This window comes from Cucurbita pepo, chromosome LG20 (genome assembly GCF_002806865.2).
Source record: "Cucurbita pepo subsp. pepo cultivar mu-cu-16 chromosome LG20, ASM280686v2, whole genome shotgun sequence".
In the NCBI taxonomy this organism is placed as follows: Eukaryota; Viridiplantae; Streptophyta; class Magnoliopsida; order Cucurbitales; family Cucurbitaceae; genus Cucurbita; species Cucurbita pepo.
Window position 1 is genome coordinate 3390316 of NC_036657.1, and position 19362 is coordinate 3409677.

The following is a 19362-nucleotide window of genomic DNA, read 5'->3' on the forward strand; positions in this document are numbered from 1 at the left end:
CCTCGGGCGGATTCCTCCTTTTGCTCCACAGCGTATGAGGAATTAGCAGCCGTTTCCAGCTGTTGTTCCCCTCCCAAGGGCAGGTTCTTACGCATTACTCACCCGTCTGCCACTGGAAACACCACTTCCCGTCCGACTTGGCATGTGTTAAGCATGCCGCCAGCGTTCATCCTGAGCCAGGATCGAACTCTCCATGAGATTCATAGTTGAACTAAAACTAGCGGATTTATGGGTTTATGGGTTCGAGATTTTGCATGATTCTAAGCGTCCGATATTGTCCACTTTGAGTACAAGCTCTCCTTGGTTATAAACCCAGGAGAAATTAGCCGTTGTGGGACTTTCATCCTNATTACTCACCCGTCTGCCACTGGAAACACCACTTCCCGTCCGACTTGGCATGTGTTAAGCATGCCGCCAGCGTTCATCCTGAGCCAGGATCGAACTCTCCATGAGATTCATAGTTGAACTAAAACTAGCGGATTTATGGGTTTATGGGTTCGAGATTTTGCATGATTCTAAGCGTCCGATATTGTCCACTTTGAGTACAAGCTCTCCTTGGTTATAAACCCAGGAGAAATTAGCCGTTGTGGGACTTTCATCCTTGGTTATAAACCCAGGAGAAATTAGCCGTTGTGGGACTTTCATCCACCACCTCCCCTTAACTCTGATACCATGTTAAATGAACACGACTCTCCACAATCGTATGATATTGTCCTCTTTGAGTATAAGATCTGGTGACTTTGGTTTGGGCTTCCCCAAAAGGCTTCATACTTATGGAGATAGTATTCCTTGATTATAAACCTATGATCATTCCCTAAATTAGTCGATATGGGACTTTCATCCAACAGTCTCCATACTCTAGGTATTTTTCAAATAATTTTAAAAGTTGGAATGGAGGGTAGAATTGGAAATTTAGAAATATTAAGCACATCATAATTAAAACTTATCTTAAAAATCAAGTTATTTTGTATACATCACTTTGGCGCCCGACGACGTGTCGGATCAACACTATCCAGAGAAGAAGCCGAGGCCACTGTCGTAAATTTGCAGGAAGGGAAAGCCAATGCGAGGACGGATCAGTTCTTAATTATTGATCGAAAAGATTCTTTTATAGGCTTTTGATGTGTACGATTGAAGTGATTTTTTCAGTGATCATTTCTTCTTCTTCTTCTTCTTCCTTCCGTCGTCTGTGAACTGACGTGAAGGAGCCATCAATGGCGGTTTCTAGAGTCGGAACTTCTTTCATGCAGTACCTGAGGAAATCTCATGTTAAACCTTTTGCGGTTGAGAGTGAGACATCTTCTATACGTAGATTCTTCTCTGCTGATTCCTCGGCTTCGTTCCAGGCAAGTTCTTTTCATCTTCGGAATCATTTGTTTGTGGTATTGAGAAAATTGTTATGATAGATTCTCCCTCTCTGAAATGTAATTTCTTGCCCGTAGAGCCAAATGATGATCGGTCTTTTATGGAATTCAACGAACTAGCAAATCTGCGGTTTGAACTGCTGGAAACATTTCAAAGTTTAAGTGAATGCTTTTTTTTTTTTTTTTTTTTTTTTTTTTTTTTTTTTTTTTTTTTTTTTTNAATTACCAGATTAATTGAAAACTTAACCTGAAGTTTTTTATATCTATAATTGGATTAAATTTAAGTCAAATTCAATCTTTAGTTCCTGTGATTTAAGCATAGTCTCACTCTCAACTTCTTATCGCAAGATATACTTTTTGAGTCGATAAAATGTGGCTTACTGCTAATTAATTCTTTGTTTCTGGCTCCTCAATTCAATAGTTAGGAAATGTGGATTTGATCTTCTTTCACGTTCCGTTCTGACATGTTTTCAGACTATAAAGAGTGTCTCTAATAATGTTTTGCAGAGTGTTGGATTCATTGGACTGGGAAATATGGGATCCAGAATGGCAAATAATCTAATAAAGGCTGGATACAAAATGGTTGTACATGACATGTAATGTACTTAAATCTTCTGATGCTACTAAAGGCCATTGTAAAGATTTTGATAAACTGTCCTTTTATTTCAGAAATTTGTTTTAATTTCTTTGCAAAAGCTCCAAAAAACAAGTTCTCATGATTGGACGGAAGTGAATACAGTAGGAAACAAGCATGGATTTGGTGAATTGCATCTGATATATTTTTCTGTGGAAAACATTTTGCTACTTTTTTATTAAAAAATTGAAAGTGGTTTTACTCACATTAACTGTGGCATCATATTCTTTTCTATTAGAAACCGGAATACCATGGAGAAGTACTCAGATATGGGAGTTGCCACCAAAGAAACGCCTTTTGAAGTTGCCGAAGCTTCTGACGTTGTCATTACAATGCTACCCTCTCCTTCTCATGTGAGTTGTGACCTATTTTTTCTCCCTTTCCTCCTGAAGGGGTTTAATCATGTTACCTGCAGTGTCTATTTATTTATTTTATTAGGTTGTGAGTCGTGACTTGCATGTTTTATGCTTTGACCTTATGCTATATTCTCCTTCATTCAAGTCCGAACATTATGTTCTATGATAGGTTTATTTAAGCACTTCTAGGTATGTACAGGATGATTATTATGAGATGTATAATATACATATGCAATTACCATGAGAGGGGAGGAAGAATTATATTATATTGATAGATGATTCATCATGTGGATGTTGGAGATGAAGTACTCTCTCTCTCTCTAAGTGAAATCTTGTCCCTCGTTGTCTCTCACCACTCTAATCTACCATTGATGGGAAATCATATTTGTAATGCAACTTTCTCATAGACAAGGGATCGATAAAAATGGAAAAGAAAACGGTGAAGTTCGAAAATAAAGTTTTCTCGATTTCTTTTGTCCAAGAAAAAAAGGGTAGGTACATCAAGATTATGGAATGACACATTAGACGCTCCTTTGAATTTACAATCAAAGAAATTGTTGTTCTCTCAATTGTTGACGCGCTGGAAGACTTGCTCTGTGCTCATCTCTCACAAAAGTTCTTTAGAAAATTGGAGTACAACGGAAGCCTCATTTGGCTTCAAAGGACGACAAACAGATGAGCCAGCTTCGTAGAGTTAACCAAAGTCTAGAGTTCAGGGGGCAAGAGAAACATGGTCATCCTTTATAACAAAGACTTCAAAGGTTGGACAGTTTTCAAAACGCTTTTGTGTGACTTTTTTTTTTTTTTTTTTTTTTTNTTCCCATGTTTTCTTTAACCATTTTTTAAGCCTCTCAGAATGTGTCGTTTGTAGAGGCTTTGAAAAATGGTTAAAGAAAACATGGGAAAAATGAAAGTTTGAAGGTATGGGAGGCTCATGGTTTCTCGACAAAAGAAGCAAGCAGAGAAGATGTGAGGCATCTTGAATGGGAAGAAACCATAGTGATTACACGAAGAGACCTTCACGATGGCTGGGGTAAGGTTCTTGAAATCACTTTCAACCTGACAAAGCTCTCCTTAAATGTCCTTTGGTGGAGTGTGCTTGTATTCTTGTTACCAATAAAGGGTGGGTCACCTTTGGGCCTATGACAATTAAGTTAGAGCTTGGAGCCCCCTCATTCATGGTCGAACCAGTGTTGCCATTTCTTAAGGGAGTTGGGTTAAATTGAGAAACATCCCCCTGCACTTCTGGAGCCTGGAAACATTTAAAGCTGTGGAGATGCGTTTGGAGGTTTTTTGGATTATTCTGATTTGATTTATTGGATCATTGTTTGCTTTGAGTTTGCAGGAAAGGTTTAAGGTAACTAATGTGACTTTCTTCCTTCTGAAATTAAATTATTAGATAGGGGGACTTCTTTCTTGGCTTAGGTTTGTATTTTTGAAGATGGTAACTGGCTGATTGTAAAAGAAGTCGGAGCCCACAAAGGCTTTTTGCTAGAGGCGGATAACATTTTTACAAGCAAGGAAATGGGTCCTCGACAAATCTAGTGGATATTTGGAGAGTTCATGATGGCATCAATTGCCTGGTGATCAAAATTTGGTTCTCTGAGACCTTGGGATCTAATAGTCCAATTGGCACTGAAGGACAATTTCAATTTTGGGTGATTTCTTTATCTTCATTCAGATTGCTTGCTTTGATGGTTTTAGCGGTTAGATATCTGGCTTATATGGTCCTACACCAAAGGGTAGAGATAAGTTTTGGTAAGGGATTTGTGATCTTTATGACCTGAGTATGAATCATTGGCGTATAGGAGAGAATTTTAATGTTGTCAGATGGATTCTGAAAATTTGAGGGGGTGCTGCATTACCTGAAGCATGTCACAGTTTAATACTCTTATTGAGGATTTGATTCTTGTAGATATTCCCATGAAAAATGGTAACTTCACTTAACCTACTATCAGAGGTGCTCTTTTAGCCATGCTTATTAGACAGATTTCTAGTTCCTAGTGTTGGGTTGATCACTTCAGAGTGGTGGAGTTGGCTAGATTCGGGTAACAACAAATGGGCCCTCCCCTTTTAGGTTTGAAAATGTTTCGTTAGATCATTTGCAGTTCTTAGCCAAAGTTGAGTTGTGGTGGAATTCTATGCTCTTCCAAGGTTGGTCGGGCTATATGCTTATAGAGAGGATAAAGGTTAAAGGGCTTCCTAAAAGTGTAATAAGGAGGAGTTTGGCAGAGTGTAAGATTCCAAACGTCATATCCAAGACAAAATAGGCGAGTTAGATAGCTTGAAAGATAGAGGGTTAATGAATTCGACTTTGAATGCCAAAGAAATAGTTTAAAGATATTATCAGTTCAATGATAGATATCATCCTTAGTATTCTTTTTATTCGCTTGGAGCCATGGTGGTCTAATAGTCAGCTACTTTATAAAACAATAAATATTCTAATTTGTGCGTGTAGGTGCTTGAAGTGTATAATGGTTCACATGGTTTGCTTCATGGTGGCTATCATCTAAGGCCGTGGTTATTAATAGACTCCTCCACCATTGATCCACGAACATCAAGAGAGCTTTCAGCAATTGTATCCAGCCGTATTTTAAAGGAAAAGAGAGGTACCTGGTTTTGAATCAAAGAATTGAGGGCCTAATTCCTAACAACAATAATCGAGAGTTCTTATTTTTACTTTTAGATTAGGAGTTGGTTTCAAGTTGAGTAGGCAAGGCGAGGAAATAAATGGAAGAGAGGTTGCATATTTATGACAATCACTGACACCATGACTGATTTTCTATCTGATTTGTTTTCTTTTAATACATAATGTTCTGTTTTCTTAGTCCATAATATTATGTTCTTTATTATAATCATTTGTGCTTCTATTTTCTCATAATTCAACGAACCAGCCATCATTAAACAAAAACCCAATCTCTGAGTCCGCAATTATGTGTATTCATTGTATCTCGTCACTGATTTTATTTGCAGATTCTTGGGAAAACCCTGTCATGTTGGACGCCCCTGTATCTGGAGGGGTTCTAGCTGCTGATGCTGGGACACTTACGTTCATGGTATGATTTCATTTTAAGCCTCTGGTAACTTTGTATGTGTTGTATTTCGATGGAATTTTTTGCCACTTTGATTCAAAAGAAGCAGATGCTGCTTACGGAAATAGTATGGAATATTGTCATGTTTATCTAGTTTCATTAATTTACAAGTTCTTGAAGTGTGAAAGGAATGAACATAGAGACATTAGACAAATCCCCTGGACCTGCTGAAACTTGCATGATGTAGAACGTGGTAATCTTTTATGACGGCAATGCAATTGGCAAAGAAAAAATTGATAACATGATGCCTTGGCTAGCACTCAATGGTTCTGAATTTACAGTCTTTTGCTACTCTAGTTTTAATATGGGTCCACTCTTTTCTTAGTAATAAACCCTTTTTTCTTGTATTGTCATTTAAATAATCTGATTTGGTTGTTATACCATGACTGATAAAGTAGAGTAATGAACATGAATAATGGTTCACCGCAGGGAGAAGCTGTGGGAGGTTTTTGGTTTATTGCCCCTCTAAATAGGAGGCTTCTTGTGTCAGCCATCCAAGAGCGGATCGTGTGGTCAATTTTTCATTTATATAGAAAATTTGGTCTGTTAACAGGAAGTTTTTTGTTGACCTAAACATTTACTAGTTTGGGTACAAGTGATCTTTATGCTTTCGGGATTCTCAATATGAAAGTAATGCCACCTCTTCTTTTATGATAACTAACTGAAGAGTTGTTATGCAAATTTTTACCAGTAGATTGGTCGAATACTAGTCTACCCCTCCTGTTCGTGGATGTGTGCATTTATTGTTTGTGCTGCTAGCTCTTCTTCTTACTTCTATTTTAAGAAACCAGCTTCTATTACAATTATATGACATAGCAGTTCTGACCAGGGGGGTGGGACATCACACCAGAACTTGAGACTCGTTTAATAGCCTTTTATGAAGCAGGAGGGAAATTCTAAGTGTTATTACAATAAGTAGCTTTATTTTTTCAATAACAGAAATGGAAGCAACTGCTTAAAAGAGAACAATTGTTTCAATGGCCATAAAATTTTTGTGGCTTTTACAATTTGGATCTTATTTCTAATTGGATTCTAGTCTCTAGGTTTGTCTCGTCTTCGTTATTTTTCTTTATCAACTTCGTATTCTTTTTTCAACCTACGTCAATTTCTGACTACAAGATAACATATCCTCCTCAGGTTGGTGGTCCTGAGGAATCTTACAATGCTGCAAAAACATTGTTCCTTTCAATGGGCAAAAGTTCAGTTTATTGTGGTGGAGCTGGAAATGGTTCGGTAAGTTTCATTTCTTCTTTTGTTATAAGTTTGTGATCTCTGGTGATTTAAGCGGTGTGAGTTCTATAAATGATTGTAGCTACAGCGTTTGGTCTTGATGACATACTAAATATAGGTATTTTGCAGTCGCTTAATAAGTGAGAAAACTAGTTTCGCGCACTTGGTCTCACATCATGATTCATGATTACTTGATTATTTGAATAAAATGTCATAGGTGGCTTGTTTGCTTTGCAAACGTATATTGCCTTAAATGCAAAACAAATCCTTCTGGTTTAGCGTGATAACAAAAATGACTCTTCCATGGTATAAAAATGTATATTTATACATATATAGTTTGGAAAAGTCAACAAAATGGCCATTATTTGTCAAAGTTCCACCAGTAGATGCCATGTTCTCTCTATTTAAGGGAGACTTGATCAGCCTAAAGATGTTCTCTTTTGTTGTAATGCTCATTCATTTTTTGAAAATCGAAGTTTGTTAGGTATGAAACTTCAAACCACCAACTAAAATGGTATAACTTGGAGTGGCTTTCTTTATCCTTAATCATCTCGATCATTTACAGACTTTTTACCTAATTTTCCATCAAGTATGATTTCAACTTTTGTAACATGTGGTATAATGTCATTCTCAGAGGATCTGTTGCCCGACTCTGATACTTGTAATATTGTTCTATCATAGGCAGCAAAGATTTGCAACAACTTAGCAATGGCTGTGAGTATGCTTGGTGTTTCAGAAGCTTTGGCTCTAGGCCAGTCTCTTGGGATTTCTGCAAAAACTCTAACCAAAGTATTAAATTCATCAAGTGCTCGCTGTTGGAGTAGGTATGTATGTTACTCTAATGAGATCATAGTAATATTTCCATCCCCGCAGATTCAACTTAAAAAATTCTTATTTGTTTCATGATGGCCCAGTTGCAGCAAGTTCGCTGACATGCCTGGAATATACAATTAATGTTGTTACTTTGATTCATATAGTTTTTTTAATCATCAGTCTAGGCATTGGATGATTGAAGTTTTTCTGTGAAATTACGAACTGAAATATATCTTAAATTTAAAGTTCCTGGTTTAATAGCGTTTTGGAGGAATAAAAAGATCAAATTGTAATTTCTTTCCTCTTGATAAACCTTCTCTAGTCATGAAAGTTGATCAATGCTGAGTAAGTTGAGGTTGGTTTAATCGTCAAGGATTGAAGTCCGTTCCTTTAGTCAGTGTTTGGACTCCCTTTTTTGTGCCCTTATACATTTTAAAACTCGGTTTCTTACTGCAAATTAATGTTGGATAATTGCATACAAAGTGAAAGTTACAATCCAGTTCCTGGGGTGATGGAGAAGGTGCCCTCTGCAAGTGATTATGATGGTGGATTTGCATCAAAGCTTATGGTTAGTCATTCAAACCTGTTTATATCCCTGGAATCGTATGCTTCAGTGCTTTTTAGTAAGTTTATGGCTCGAAGGATGCTTCATTTTATGTTGAAAACCATTTCCAATCTGTTTTCTTGAACAAGGAGAAAATAAACTGGCCCACACCGTTAGAGACCTTTCTGATTAATTATGCTGAACATCAGTCTTCACTAATTAAGCTGCTCTCTTATATGGAACTATGATGGCTTGGATCGATGAGAAAATACTCCATTTTTTTGGAGCAAGGTTTTTTTTCCTCAAGAGAAGATAAATTACAAGTCTATGGTACTCCTAAATTTAAGAGAGGTTTGCCAGTTTTGAGCTTGTGCTTTTATAAACCTCAGAAACTCCGGTATCTGCCACAAATATGTGGAATTTGACCCAGTTTAGAATGATTTCGAAGATTTTAATAGTAGTGCTTTTCAATGAAATATTATTTATAAATATAAGAGCATTAGGTGTATTTTAGTGTTTTGAAACTCTTCAAAAATCACTTTTTGACAACAATCAGATTCTGAAAAAAATTTAAAAATTTATGTATTTATTTAACTAGAGCTTTCTTCACTGGTCTGAAAATCTTGCTCTGATTTCTTGTTCAACGCAGGCTAAAGATCTAAACCTTGCAGCAGCATCAGCTAGTGAAATTGGCCTCGAGCATCCACTGACGTCCCAGGCGCAAGAGATGTAAGTTTAGTGGGGAAAAACTTATTTTATTCTCTCCTTTTTAGTGCAAATTGCCTAAACCACCTTTAACTACAAAAATTATTACACTAACATTCCAACTTTCATAAATGGGTAACCCTTTTTTTTTTTTTTTTTTTTTTTTTTTTTTTTTTTTTTTTTTTTTTTTTTTNTTTTTATCTTGCTTTCTTCTACAATCTTGATCCCATGTGAATGTTATTACGTTTAAACTCTTCATTTGTCAGATACAAAAAGCTATGCGAGGATGGATATGAAAACAAGGACTTCTCTTGTGTGTTTCGTCATTTTTACTCCGGTGATGACGAGTTATGACCTGATTTGTGTCACATTCAAGTTGTGCCCATTGAGTACAATCATCCACTACTCTTGACGAAATGAACTATGGTACTTGTAGAAGTAACACGAACCAACGAACCAGAAAATATAAGGGAAGAATAAATTATGTAGTTCTTTTGGGGTTTTAATGCAATATTCTTCTGAATGTTAGTTTTTTTCATAGAAAGGATAAATCGAAGTGGGAAGGCAAACATTTGAAAATGGCTAATGGAGAGGATAAACTATAACAATAAAACACAATGCAGTATTTCTGATAAATGGATGAGAGACTATTGTTTAATTCTCAAGTCTCAACCCTTTTTTTTTTCACCATTTTTAGACAAAAGGCACTGGTTCGAATCAAGGACCTTCGAGTTCTGGAGTTAATTGGCTAGAACTAGAAATCCCGGAGATTTTTAAGCTCGTGTTTGAAGTGTAGGGTCGAGTTTAGCTAGGTTTGGTTATTATTATTATTTTTATCTTCAATTTTGTGTTGTGATAATTTGTTTTTGAATTGCATGACCGATTTTATGTAACACAGCTGCCCCAACCATGTTCGTGATTCATTTTACCATGTCTATGTGGATATATATATATATATATATATATATATATATATATATATATATATATATATATATATATATATATATTTTTTTTTTTTTTCAAAGTTTAATATTTTATAAAGTAGTTTGAACTATGTTTGTTGCAAATATTTTTCAAATTGTTTCATGAAGTTTTGGGATTTTATATTTACACAAAAGGAACAATATTATAAAACCAACTATGTTTTTTTTCTTTTTTTAATAATAATTGGACTAGCTCCATGATTCCCCGTGTTACTCATGTCACGTGTGGTTAAATTNTTTTGTTAGGTGTCATTAGTCAAATAAGTAAAAAATACTTCATTAAAAAATTAGAGTTAGAACACAGGGAGACTTAGGAGGTTTTTATGATTTAAATTTGATAAAATACAAATATAATTCATTTATTTTAAAATAACTAAATTAAAAATGAGACCAACATGTATTTATGTTATTTTAATATAATTAAGTTGAAAATTAATATCATATCGATTTAGCATACAAACAATTTTGAGACATAATTGATGTATCATCCTTGCAATTTCAACAAATAGGAGAAATTTTATTTTTCTATATGATTTCAAATAAAATGTCAAATAGTTATTGAACCCATTAATTTGAAAAATAAAAATTAAATTTTAAAAAAATAAATTGGAGAAACAAAAACATTATGACACGTCTTTAGTGATTTGTTTTACTCAACTATCAAATAGTTTCATTCCTTTAAATTTGGTAGTTTTGATCGTTGTGTCATTTATGCAATGAAAAAGTAGCTTCACTCATTTCCGGATTGGCCATTTAAACACGTATCCAATACGGTTAATCACTTATTATTATTATTTTTTTTTGCGCAATTTATTATTTACCAGGATCGAATATAATTATCATTTATTAATTTAATCAACACGTCAATATTTAAGATACTATATTTATAACTAGAAAAAAAAAAAAAAAATTGTAGGAAGTCCAAGGGCATGGAATTCCCATAGCTGCAAAACACACACCAACACACATGACAGAGAATTCTTCCAAATATACATGACTTCAAATCAATTCGTTCCTTACTCACAAAGCTTCACGCCTCCACAAACAGACCTCTTCCATTCATATACACGTACCGCCTGAGCAGAGCCCGTTGTGGCCCTTTGTTTTCGCTTCTGATCATCTGGGTATCTCTGGCTTTTGCTTGTTCTTCTTCCATTCCTCCTTTTCCTCAGACCCAGTGAGCTTTTTCTTCTCTGCTGCTCTCTTTTTAGGCGTTTTGCTTCTGATTTCTAATGGGTTTTGGAGTATTTCGTTGTTATTCGCCTTCTCTTTTTGCTCTTTCGGGATTGTTTGAAAACCCATTTAATTGCATTTTTCTTTTGCTGTTCATATTGCTGATTCTTGTTTCTAGTTTTCATGATCAAAGTTCAGAAACGACATTTCAAAATGGTGGAAATGGTGTTTTCTTGTTTAGCATTTTGGGAACAAACTTGTTTTGTTTCTGAGTTAATTGCAGAGAAGAGGAAATGAAGAACTACGAAAACCCATTAAATTTCTTGCAGTGGTTTGCTTTCTTGGTGTTACTGTAATAACAAATTGCAGTTCGCTGCAGTTGATTGCCGCCTCCATCTTCTCAAGGATAAGAACTTTAGGGCTTACCAGGGTGCTCTCCGGCGAGCATCTCTTGCTGCATGTCAATGCCCCTGTCCCTGCCGTCGTTGAGCGGCTGGGCGATGCCAAGCAGCCTGTCAGAGAAGCCGCCAGGAGGCTCTTGCTCGAGGTACTTGATTAGCCTTTTCTACTGCAGATTAAATGGTTTCAGCACAATTGTGGCTGTTTATGTGCAAATGAATCCGAATCTTTGCTTGGAGAGGGCTGAATTTAATTGAAATCTTATCACTTGGATTCGATTTTGTTTGAGATTTTCTTCCCTATTTACAACTATTTCGATATTTTAGTGCATATGTGTATTGTAATGATGTTTAATTGGGTTGTCATAGTGATTTGCTAGAACGGTTATAATACTGTATTTGTTTGTAGGGTAGCCAACTCGACCAGACTTGTTGATGCTTTAGAACCAAACAAAGTAGAAATTATGTTGGCTACAAATCCATTAACCAATGTCGTTTCCGATTACTTCTGATTGGAGGTTATGAATAACCTGTGTTAATCTATCTTTCTTGCAGTGTTTTCACGTTTTAACCGATGATTGTTTCTTGTTCCGCATTTCATCTGCGGTGAAGAAGAAGAAGGAAGTACGATAACCCGTTTAAATTCTTGTGAAATGGACATAGTCACTTCACCTGACTGTTTATTATAAATTTACTTATATAATTATGGGCAGTTTGTCACTGATGGAAACTGGAGGAGCCTCGAGGAAACCAACGCTTACACCTAAAGCTGTTATTCACCAAAAGTATGGAAGCAAGGCTTGTTACAAAATAGAGGAAGTACACGAGCCACCTCCAAATGGGTGCCCCGGATTGGCCATTGCTCAGAAGGGGGCTTGTAGTTTTCGCTGCAATTTGGAGCTTCCAGACATTTCTGTTGTGTCAGGGACGTTTAAAAGAAAGAGAGATGCCGAACAATCTGCTGCAGAAATCGCCATTGAAAAGGTCTGGTTATTTGCGTTTTCACAATTTTCAGTGGTGGATAATGGTCTATCATTTGTGTTTTCGTTCATGTTTTATTAATGAAGTAGGGCAAAATGGTTTTTTCTGGCCTGGTACTCATTTTAGGAGACATGAAATGACTCTGTCTTGATGTGTAGGCATTTGTGTTCTTGCTTTCAATGAATTATATTCATTGCGTGTGAACTCATCAAGATATCTATATTCTTATTAGTGTTGTTGAGGTGAGCCCAAGTGCTTGCCTACGGCGAGAGGTGTGACAAGGTAGGGCCTCAAGCACCGTGAAGGTATTCCATGGCAAGTGTCTTCAACTTGGCGCCTGCCATGGTGCATCATTTAGTGCCATCTAGTGCCATTGCCTTTAAGCAAGGCGAGCACCTCATTAACATGAATTCTTATTCATATTCACAATATGGATCAACCACGTTCCTTTCCCCCAAATTAATTGAATATTTTCATGTTTGAACCAATTTTCTCCTTATGAGCACTATGTTTCGATAGAAAGAAGGATGAGCATCATGTTTAGCATGACTCGGCTTCTTACTTAAGCTTTATCTAATAAACAAAAGAACGTATGGTTGAAGGATTAGCTTTTAAGTTAGGAGATGTTTGTGTAATTCATGAGTTAGTATCCAAGATGAGAATGGATAATATCTATTACTCAGCTTGAGGGGGAGTGTCGAAGGATATCTTGAGGGGGAGTGTTGAAGGATGTAATTCTCTGAACTAAGAAAAACAACCGTCTAATTTAGACTTGCAACATGGTATCAGAGCATAGCGACTTGTAAAGTTGCTATGAAAATCTGCTACGAAAAACCTACTATTGCAAATTATGAGTCCACCTCTGCTCGTAAAGTTACCAACTGAACCATACACTACAAGAGGAGTAAGCATGAGAGAGGCGAGCAACGCTTGTAGAAGTGCTCTAACAGGAGTGAGCACGAGAGAGGCGAGCAACGCCCATGGGAAGTGCTCCAACAGAAGTGAGCACGAGGGTGGCAAGCAATGCCCGTGGAAGTACTTTAAGAGAAGTGAGCATGAGAGTGGCAAACAACTCCCGTGGAAGTGCTTCAAGAGAAGTGAGCATGAGAGAGGCGAGCAATGCCCGTGGAAATGCTTCAAGAGAAGTGAGCACGAGAGAGACAAACAACACTTGTGAAAGTGCTCCAAGGGGATAATATGCATGAGTTATGTGCTCTCACGGCTTCAACCGAGGGATGTGCTTGAGTTATTTCATGAGCTAGTATACAAGTTGAGAATGAATGATATCTATTACTCAACTTGAGAAGGATTAGCCCTTAAGTTCAGAAATATTTGTGTAATTCATGAGTTAGTATCTAAGTTGAGAATGAATGATATCTATCGAGAAGGATTAGCCTTAAGTTAGGAAATATTTGTATAATTCATGAGTTAGTATTCAAGCGGAGAATGAATGATATCTATTACTCAGCTTGGGAGTATCAAAGAATATTTGTGTGCTCCCGTATTAAAGGGAAGTAGTTGTCAATTTATCTTGTTAGATTTACCGACTCGCAACAGGTATAAATACTTCAGTTCATTGTATCGGGTTCTACACGTGATTAACATTGTACAGGTCTATCTATCAACTTTTGTACTTAGTGTTACATTTTATGTGAAGATTGTACACTTTCATTCCATCAAGGTTTCTTGATGTATTGTTTATTCCTTTGCTTACAGCTGGGCATCCATACAAGAACAAATGATCCAACTGCAGAAGAATCCTGGGACGAATTAGTTGCTCGGATCAACTATTTATTTTCCAACGAGGTTAGTAATTTGCACACTTACGTACGGGTTAGAGAGGTTCTTCTGTAGCTAGTCATTAAGAGTTTTTTTACACACAAAACTGGATCACTTAATTGTCCTTCAAGCCAGGTGTATCGGTGTGAATTATAATCTTAGTTTGTCTCTCCATCTTGGTTTAAATTTACGCATACGCATATTGTGCCGGTTTCATTTTGAAAAAACACGATATTTAAAGTGATTCCTCATGCCATCTCTTCAAAATATTCTTCTGTTGATCTTTGTCTGTCTACTCTCGAATTGTTACAGTTCCTTTCAGCTCTTCACCCACTCAGTGGCCACTTTAGAGATGCCACGCTGAGAGAAGGAGACCTTTATTGTTTAGTTCCTATCTCCGTTATTTTCGCTTACGATGCAAGGATGTGTAATTTGTCTAAATGGATTGATCCTCGGGTGGAGTCGAATCCATACTTGGTTATCCCATGTATCTTGAGGGCAGCTGCAAAATTATCTGAATCTCTTTATGTTCCTAAAGGGCAACTTTCAATTCAAAGGAAAAATCCGTACCCTTCCGAAGTTATGACGTCAACAGTTATCGAGTCCTCTCTTTCCTCTGAAAGATCTTTGATTGAAGTCGTACGCATTCCACATTTGCTTGACAAGCCTGTAGAAAGTATAATCCTCGACCTTTCTCCAACTCGGTATTACCTGGATCTTATTGCCGAGGAACTTGGCTTGTGCGACGCAGCCAAGGTTTTCATCTCAAGGTTGGTGATATTAGGTGCCCGGTTTCTTCTTCATATAAATGTCTCTATGAAAACTAAGTCATTATCTTTCTTTTTCTTTTCATTAGGCCTGTTGGTAGAGCATCCTCCGAAACAAGGTTGTACTTTGTGGCGTCTGAAACGTTTCTATCTGATCTAGCGTCAGATCTTGTCGAGTTCAAAGAAGCTCTTCACTTTGAAGAACCATTGAATGCTAGAGCAACTTATTTATCTGGTCAAGATATATATGGGGATGCAATTTTAGCAAACATTGGGTACACATGGAAGAGTAAAGAACTTTTTCATGAGAACATTGGCTTGCAATCATATTACAGGTCTCCTCTGGTTTCTGTTTTTTATTTTCGATCGAATCATCTAATAAATCTCTTTTTTGTTGCTTTTCTCTCGCTTGCACTCGCCCACACGCACACACAAATGTTCAACACAGACACCTCAATCATCTAATAAAATATGCTTGTTGGCACATAGTATAACAAGATATTCATCTACAGGATGCTTATTAATAAGACACCGAGTGGTATTTATAAGTTGTCCAGAGAAGCAATGCTTACAGCACAGTTGCCTTCAACATTCACCACAAAAGCAAACTGGAGGGGCGCCTTCCCAAGGGACGTCCTTTGTACGTTCTGTCGTCAGCAAAGATTATCTGAACCTATCATTTCTGCTGTAAGTGTTATAGCATCTTCCAAGTCATCTGATAAACAGAACTTACAGGTAGTAGATTCAGCGGCAGTTGAGCAAGATCATGCAAATAGAGGCACAATTGTTGGAAATGAAGGACAACGTTTAGAATCTGAAGATACCTTCAGATGTGAAGTTAGAATTTATTCCAAAAGTCAGGAACTGATTTTGGAATGCTCGCCGATAGACACGTTCAAGAAGCAGTTCGATTCAATCCAGAATGTTTCTTTGAGAGTTCTTTTGTGGCTGGATGCATATTTCAAGGATTTACATGTTTCTTTGGAGAGATTGACCTCTTATGCTGATGCACTTGCCATTCGATTTAATCCCGAAAGATTCTTCGAAGAACTAGCTTCCTGCAGATCTGTGCATTCTGGTTTGAACAGTAAAGTTGAAGGAGAAATATCACATAAATCAAATGGCGTGAAATTGCCGTGTAACTATGTGGGCTGTGGAGACAGTTTTCCGAACATTCGAGGTTCAGATTCGGGTATTAGTCCATCTAATGGATCATTAGTATGCATCAGTTATAATGTAGCCCTCAAGGCCGATGGCGTGGAAGTTATGGAAACTATGGAGAATAATGATGAGTTCGAGTTCGAGATAGGCTTTGGAGGTGTTATTCCATGTCTTGAAGCAATTGTTCAGCAGATGTCTGTTGGTCAGTCTGCTTGTTTTTCTGCAGAATTGCCCCCTAGAGACTTTATTTTAGCTTCAACTCTCGACTCCGCAAGGATACTTCACTTGTTAGATTCAAGTTAGTTCTCTTTTCCTTGGTTTTCAAAGTCAGCGTTTAATGATTTTAAGACCTTAGAATTTTTTTATTTTAAACTCTTATAATCGAGACGTTTATGATACATCTTATGGCATAACTGTTTAGAATCTAATGTCGCTGTGAGATCCCACTTCGGTTGGAGAGGGGAATGAAACATTCCTTATGAGGGTGTGAAAATCTCTCCCTAACAGACGTGTTTTAAAACTGTGAGGCTGACGGCTATACGTAAAGGGCCAAAGTGGATAATATCTATTAGTGGTGGGTTTAGGCTGTTACAAATGGTATCAAAGCCAGTCACCGAGCGGTGTGCCAGCGAGAATGCTAGGCCAAAGGGGTGGATTGTGAGATCGCATATTGGTTGGAGAGAGGAACGAAACATTCCTTATGAGGGTGTGAGAACCTCTCCCTAGCAGACGCGTTTTAAAATCGTGAGGTTGACGGCAATACCTAACGTGCCAAAACGGACAATATCTGTTAGTGGTGGGCTTAGGCTGTTACAAATGGTATCAGAGCCGGTCACCGAGCGGTGTGCTAACACAAGGATGCTAGGCCCTTAAGGAGGTGGATTGTAAGATCCCACATCGGTTAGAGAGGGGAAAGAAACATTCACTGAGGGTGTGGAAACCTCTCCCTAGTAGGCGTGTTTTAAAACTGCGAGGTTGACGGCGATACGTAATGGGCCAAAATGAACAATATTTATTAGCGGTGGGCTTAGGCTCTTACAGTCTATACGAGGTAGCCTTAAATATTCTGTTTTTTTATTACCTTGCAGAAGTATGCTGCTTGGACTACTCTTGTAGTTTGTTGCGTGTTACCCAACCCCTGGAAGACAGGATGGAGCAGGCCTTTTTCAGTCCTCCACTATCAAAGCAACGGGTGGAATTTGCTGTGAAATATATCAAAGAATCAAATGCTTCTACATTGGTATATACAAACTTCTCACCTTCTGATTTAGTATATAGATGAAAATTGTCTTTTGATCTCATCTCAGGTCGACTTTGGATGTGGCTCGGGGAGTCTGTTGGATTCTTTACTAAATTACCAGACATCTTTAGAGAAAGTTGTTGGTGTCGATATCTCACAAAAAAGTCTTAGCCGTGCGGCGAAGGTCTGGATTTTTAATGGTTGCGTTGTTCTTCACTTGACTTTGTTTTACTTTTCTGGAGAATCTTATATCGTCATGTGTATGTGTGTGTGTCTAGAGTGTGACAGCCCAAGCCCACCGTTAACTGTTATTGTTCTTTTTGGGCCTCTCCTCAAGGTTTTTAAAACGTGTCTACTAGGGAGAGGTTTCCACACCCTTGTAAAGAATGCTTCGTTCGTTCTCCTCTCCAACCGACGTGGGATCTCACAATTCACCCCCCTCCAGGACCTAGCGTCCTTGCTGGCATTCGTTCCCTTCTAATTGATGTAGGATCCCCCAATCTACCCCCTTTGGGGACCAGCGTACTTGCTGGCACACCACCTCGTGTCCACCCACCTTCAGGGTTCAGCCTCCTCACTGGTGTGCTCAGTGACTGGCTCTGATACCATTTGTAACAGCCCAAGCCCACCGCTAACAGATATTGTCCTCTTTGGACTTTTCCTTTCGGGCTTCCCCTCAAGATTTTTAAAATGCGTCTGTTTGGGAGAGGTTTCCACACCTTATAAAGAATGCTTCGTTCTCCTCCCCAACAGATGTGAGATCTCACATGGAGAGAGCATTGAAATGTGCAAGAAGATTTCTACATAGTGTATAGCATTTTTACAAGTTTTCTACCTTTCCTGGCCTTTTGGCTAAGATCACGTGTAGTATCTGTTCGTATCAGCTATATTACAAGTTTTTTACCTTTCCCGACCTTTTGGTTATGATCACGTGTAGTATCTGTTTGTATCAGCTTTATTACAAGTTTTCTACCTTTCCCGACCTTTTGGCTAAGATCACGTGTAGTATCTGTTCGTATCAGCTCTATTACAAGTTTTGTTATCATTGTTGTTTTAGTATATGCTATTTATTTGCTTTGTAGATACTTCATTCAAAACTGAGTACAGAACCAAATAGTCAGCTACCTCGTACTGCCATCAAATCTGCAGTTCTTTACTATGGATCCATTACAGATTTTGATCCACAATTGTGTGATTTTGACATTGCCACTTGCTTAGAGGTACTCTCCAATCATCACACTTTCATATTCTAAGTTGGTGCTCGCTCGCACTAAAATAAACCAATGTGGGACTTGGATTGCTAAAACTACTGGTATACTGCAGGTAATTGAGCATATGGAAGAAGATCAAGCATATCGGTTCGGCAATTTGGTGCTGAGTTCATTCTGCCCCAAACTTCTCGTCGTTTCAACTCCGAACTACGAGTACAACGTGATACTCCAAGGTTCGAATCTTTCAAGCCAAGAAGGGGGGGACCCAGACGACAAAACCCAGTTACAACCTTGCAAGTTTCGCAATCACGATCACAAGTTCGAGTGGACTCGAGAACAGTTCAATCACTGGGCAAGAGATTTGGCCACACGACACAACTACTCTGTAGAATTCAGTGGCGTTGGCGGATCAGGTCACCTGGAGCCTGGTTATGCTTCCCAAATTGCTATCTTCCGAAGAAAATCCGAAACTCGACATGAATATCCAACGAACGATGCAGCAGAATCAGCTCATGAGTACCAGGTTATATGGGAGTGGAATAGCAGCAGCAAATGAAGAACTACTCGATGAAACTTTGAATAGATTCCTGAGTTTTTATCGCTTGAAGCTTTTTGAATTTTGATCATCTTTCCAAATCACAGGTAGTAGTTATACACATCATATACTTAGAAAAAAGTACACCAACAACAATCATCAATCTCTAATATATATATATATATCTTTTGGATTGTATAGCTGTTCTTGAGCTCATCACATTGAATTTTTCCATTGTAGATATCCTTTTTTTGGGGGGTTTTATAAGGCAGTTCGAACTCGAGAATGGGAAGATGGGTCGAAGTTCTTCGATTTCTCTATCCGTAAAATTTTCATTTGTGGGTTCGAGGATCAAACAGACATAAATTTCAAATTTTAATAATTAAATTTGTA

The 19362-nt window shown here is 37.7% G+C and overlaps 2 protein-coding genes and 1 pseudogene across 5 annotated transcripts; all 3 read left to right on the plus strand.

The window, feature by feature from the left end:
• Nucleotides 1–1013: 1013 nt before the first annotated feature.
• Nucleotides 1014–9396, plus strand: LOC111783548 (probable 3-hydroxyisobutyrate dehydrogenase, mitochondrial). Of its 3 annotated transcripts, XM_023664472.1 has the most exons (10): nucleotides 1014–1346; nucleotides 1872–1960; nucleotides 2237–2351; nucleotides 4813–4963; nucleotides 5328–5410; nucleotides 6584–6679; nucleotides 7358–7500; nucleotides 7973–8057; nucleotides 8683–8762; nucleotides 9005–9396. In XM_023664472.1, exons 1-10 carry the CDS (start codon nucleotides 1215–1217, stop codon nucleotides 9090–9092), a joined length of 1062 nt encoding a protein of 353 aa, XP_023520240.1. In that variant the 5' UTR covers nucleotides 1014–1214; the 3' UTR covers nucleotides 9093–9396. The 3 variants fall into 3 exon arrangements, with proteins under 3 accessions (XP_023520240.1, XP_023520241.1, XP_023520242.1); XM_023664473.1 differs by lacking the exon at nucleotides 1872–1960 and having other exon boundaries at nucleotides 1017–1346; XM_023664474.1 differs by lacking the exon at nucleotides 1014–1346 and having other exon boundaries at nucleotides 1947–1965.
• Nucleotides 9397–10657: 1261 nt separating this feature from the next.
• LOC111782911 (small RNA 2'-O-methyltransferase-like) lies at nucleotides 10658–19169 on the plus strand. 2 transcript variants are annotated; one of them, XM_023663754.1, is made up of 12 exons: nucleotides 10658–10901; nucleotides 11267–11444; nucleotides 11851–11919; nucleotides 12009–12279; nucleotides 13993–14082; nucleotides 14368–14825; nucleotides 14912–15157; nucleotides 15335–16281; nucleotides 17072–17223; nucleotides 17291–17407; nucleotides 18306–18443; nucleotides 18547–19169. In XM_023663754.1, the coding sequence occupies exons 4-12, from the start codon at nucleotides 12019–12021 to the stop codon at nucleotides 18988–18990; spliced, it is 2853 nt and encodes a 950-aa protein (XP_023519522.1). In that variant the 5' UTR covers nucleotides 10658–10901; nucleotides 11267–11444; nucleotides 11851–11919; nucleotides 12009–12018; the 3' UTR covers nucleotides 18991–19169. The 2 variants fall into 2 exon arrangements, with proteins under 2 accessions (XP_023519522.1, XP_023519521.1); XM_023663753.1 differs by having other exon boundaries at nucleotides 11277–11444.
• LOC111783756 lies at nucleotides 18055–18142 on the plus strand (annotated as a pseudogene).
• Nucleotides 19170–19362: the final 193 nt, after the last annotated feature.

Bases quoted from the DNA above. Each gene is read 5' to 3' on its own strand.
- LOC111783548 (XM_023664472.1), top strand. From the start codon at position 1,215: ATGGCGGTTTCTAGAGTCGGAACTTCTTTCATGCAGTACCTGAGGAAA. The intron at 1,347-1,871 runs GCAAGTTCTTTT...AATGTTTTGCAG, and splicing joins ATTCCTCGGCTTCGTTCCAG to AGTGTTGGATTCATTGGACT. The intron at 4,964-5,327 runs GTACCTGGTTTT...TTTTATTTGCAG, and splicing joins TATTTTAAAGGAAAAGAGAG to ATTCTTGGGAAAACCCTGTC.
- LOC111782911 (XM_023663754.1), top strand. From the start codon at position 12,019: ATGGAAACTGGAGGAGCCTCGAGGAAACCAACGCTTACACCTAAAGCT. The intron at 12,280-13,992 runs GTCTGGTTATTT...CTTTGCTTACAG, and splicing joins CAGAAATCGCCATTGAAAAG to CTGGGCATCCATACAAGAAC. The intron at 14,826-14,911 runs GTTGGTGATATT...TCTTTTCATTAG, and splicing joins GCCAAGGTTTTCATCTCAAG to GCCTGTTGGTAGAGCATCCT.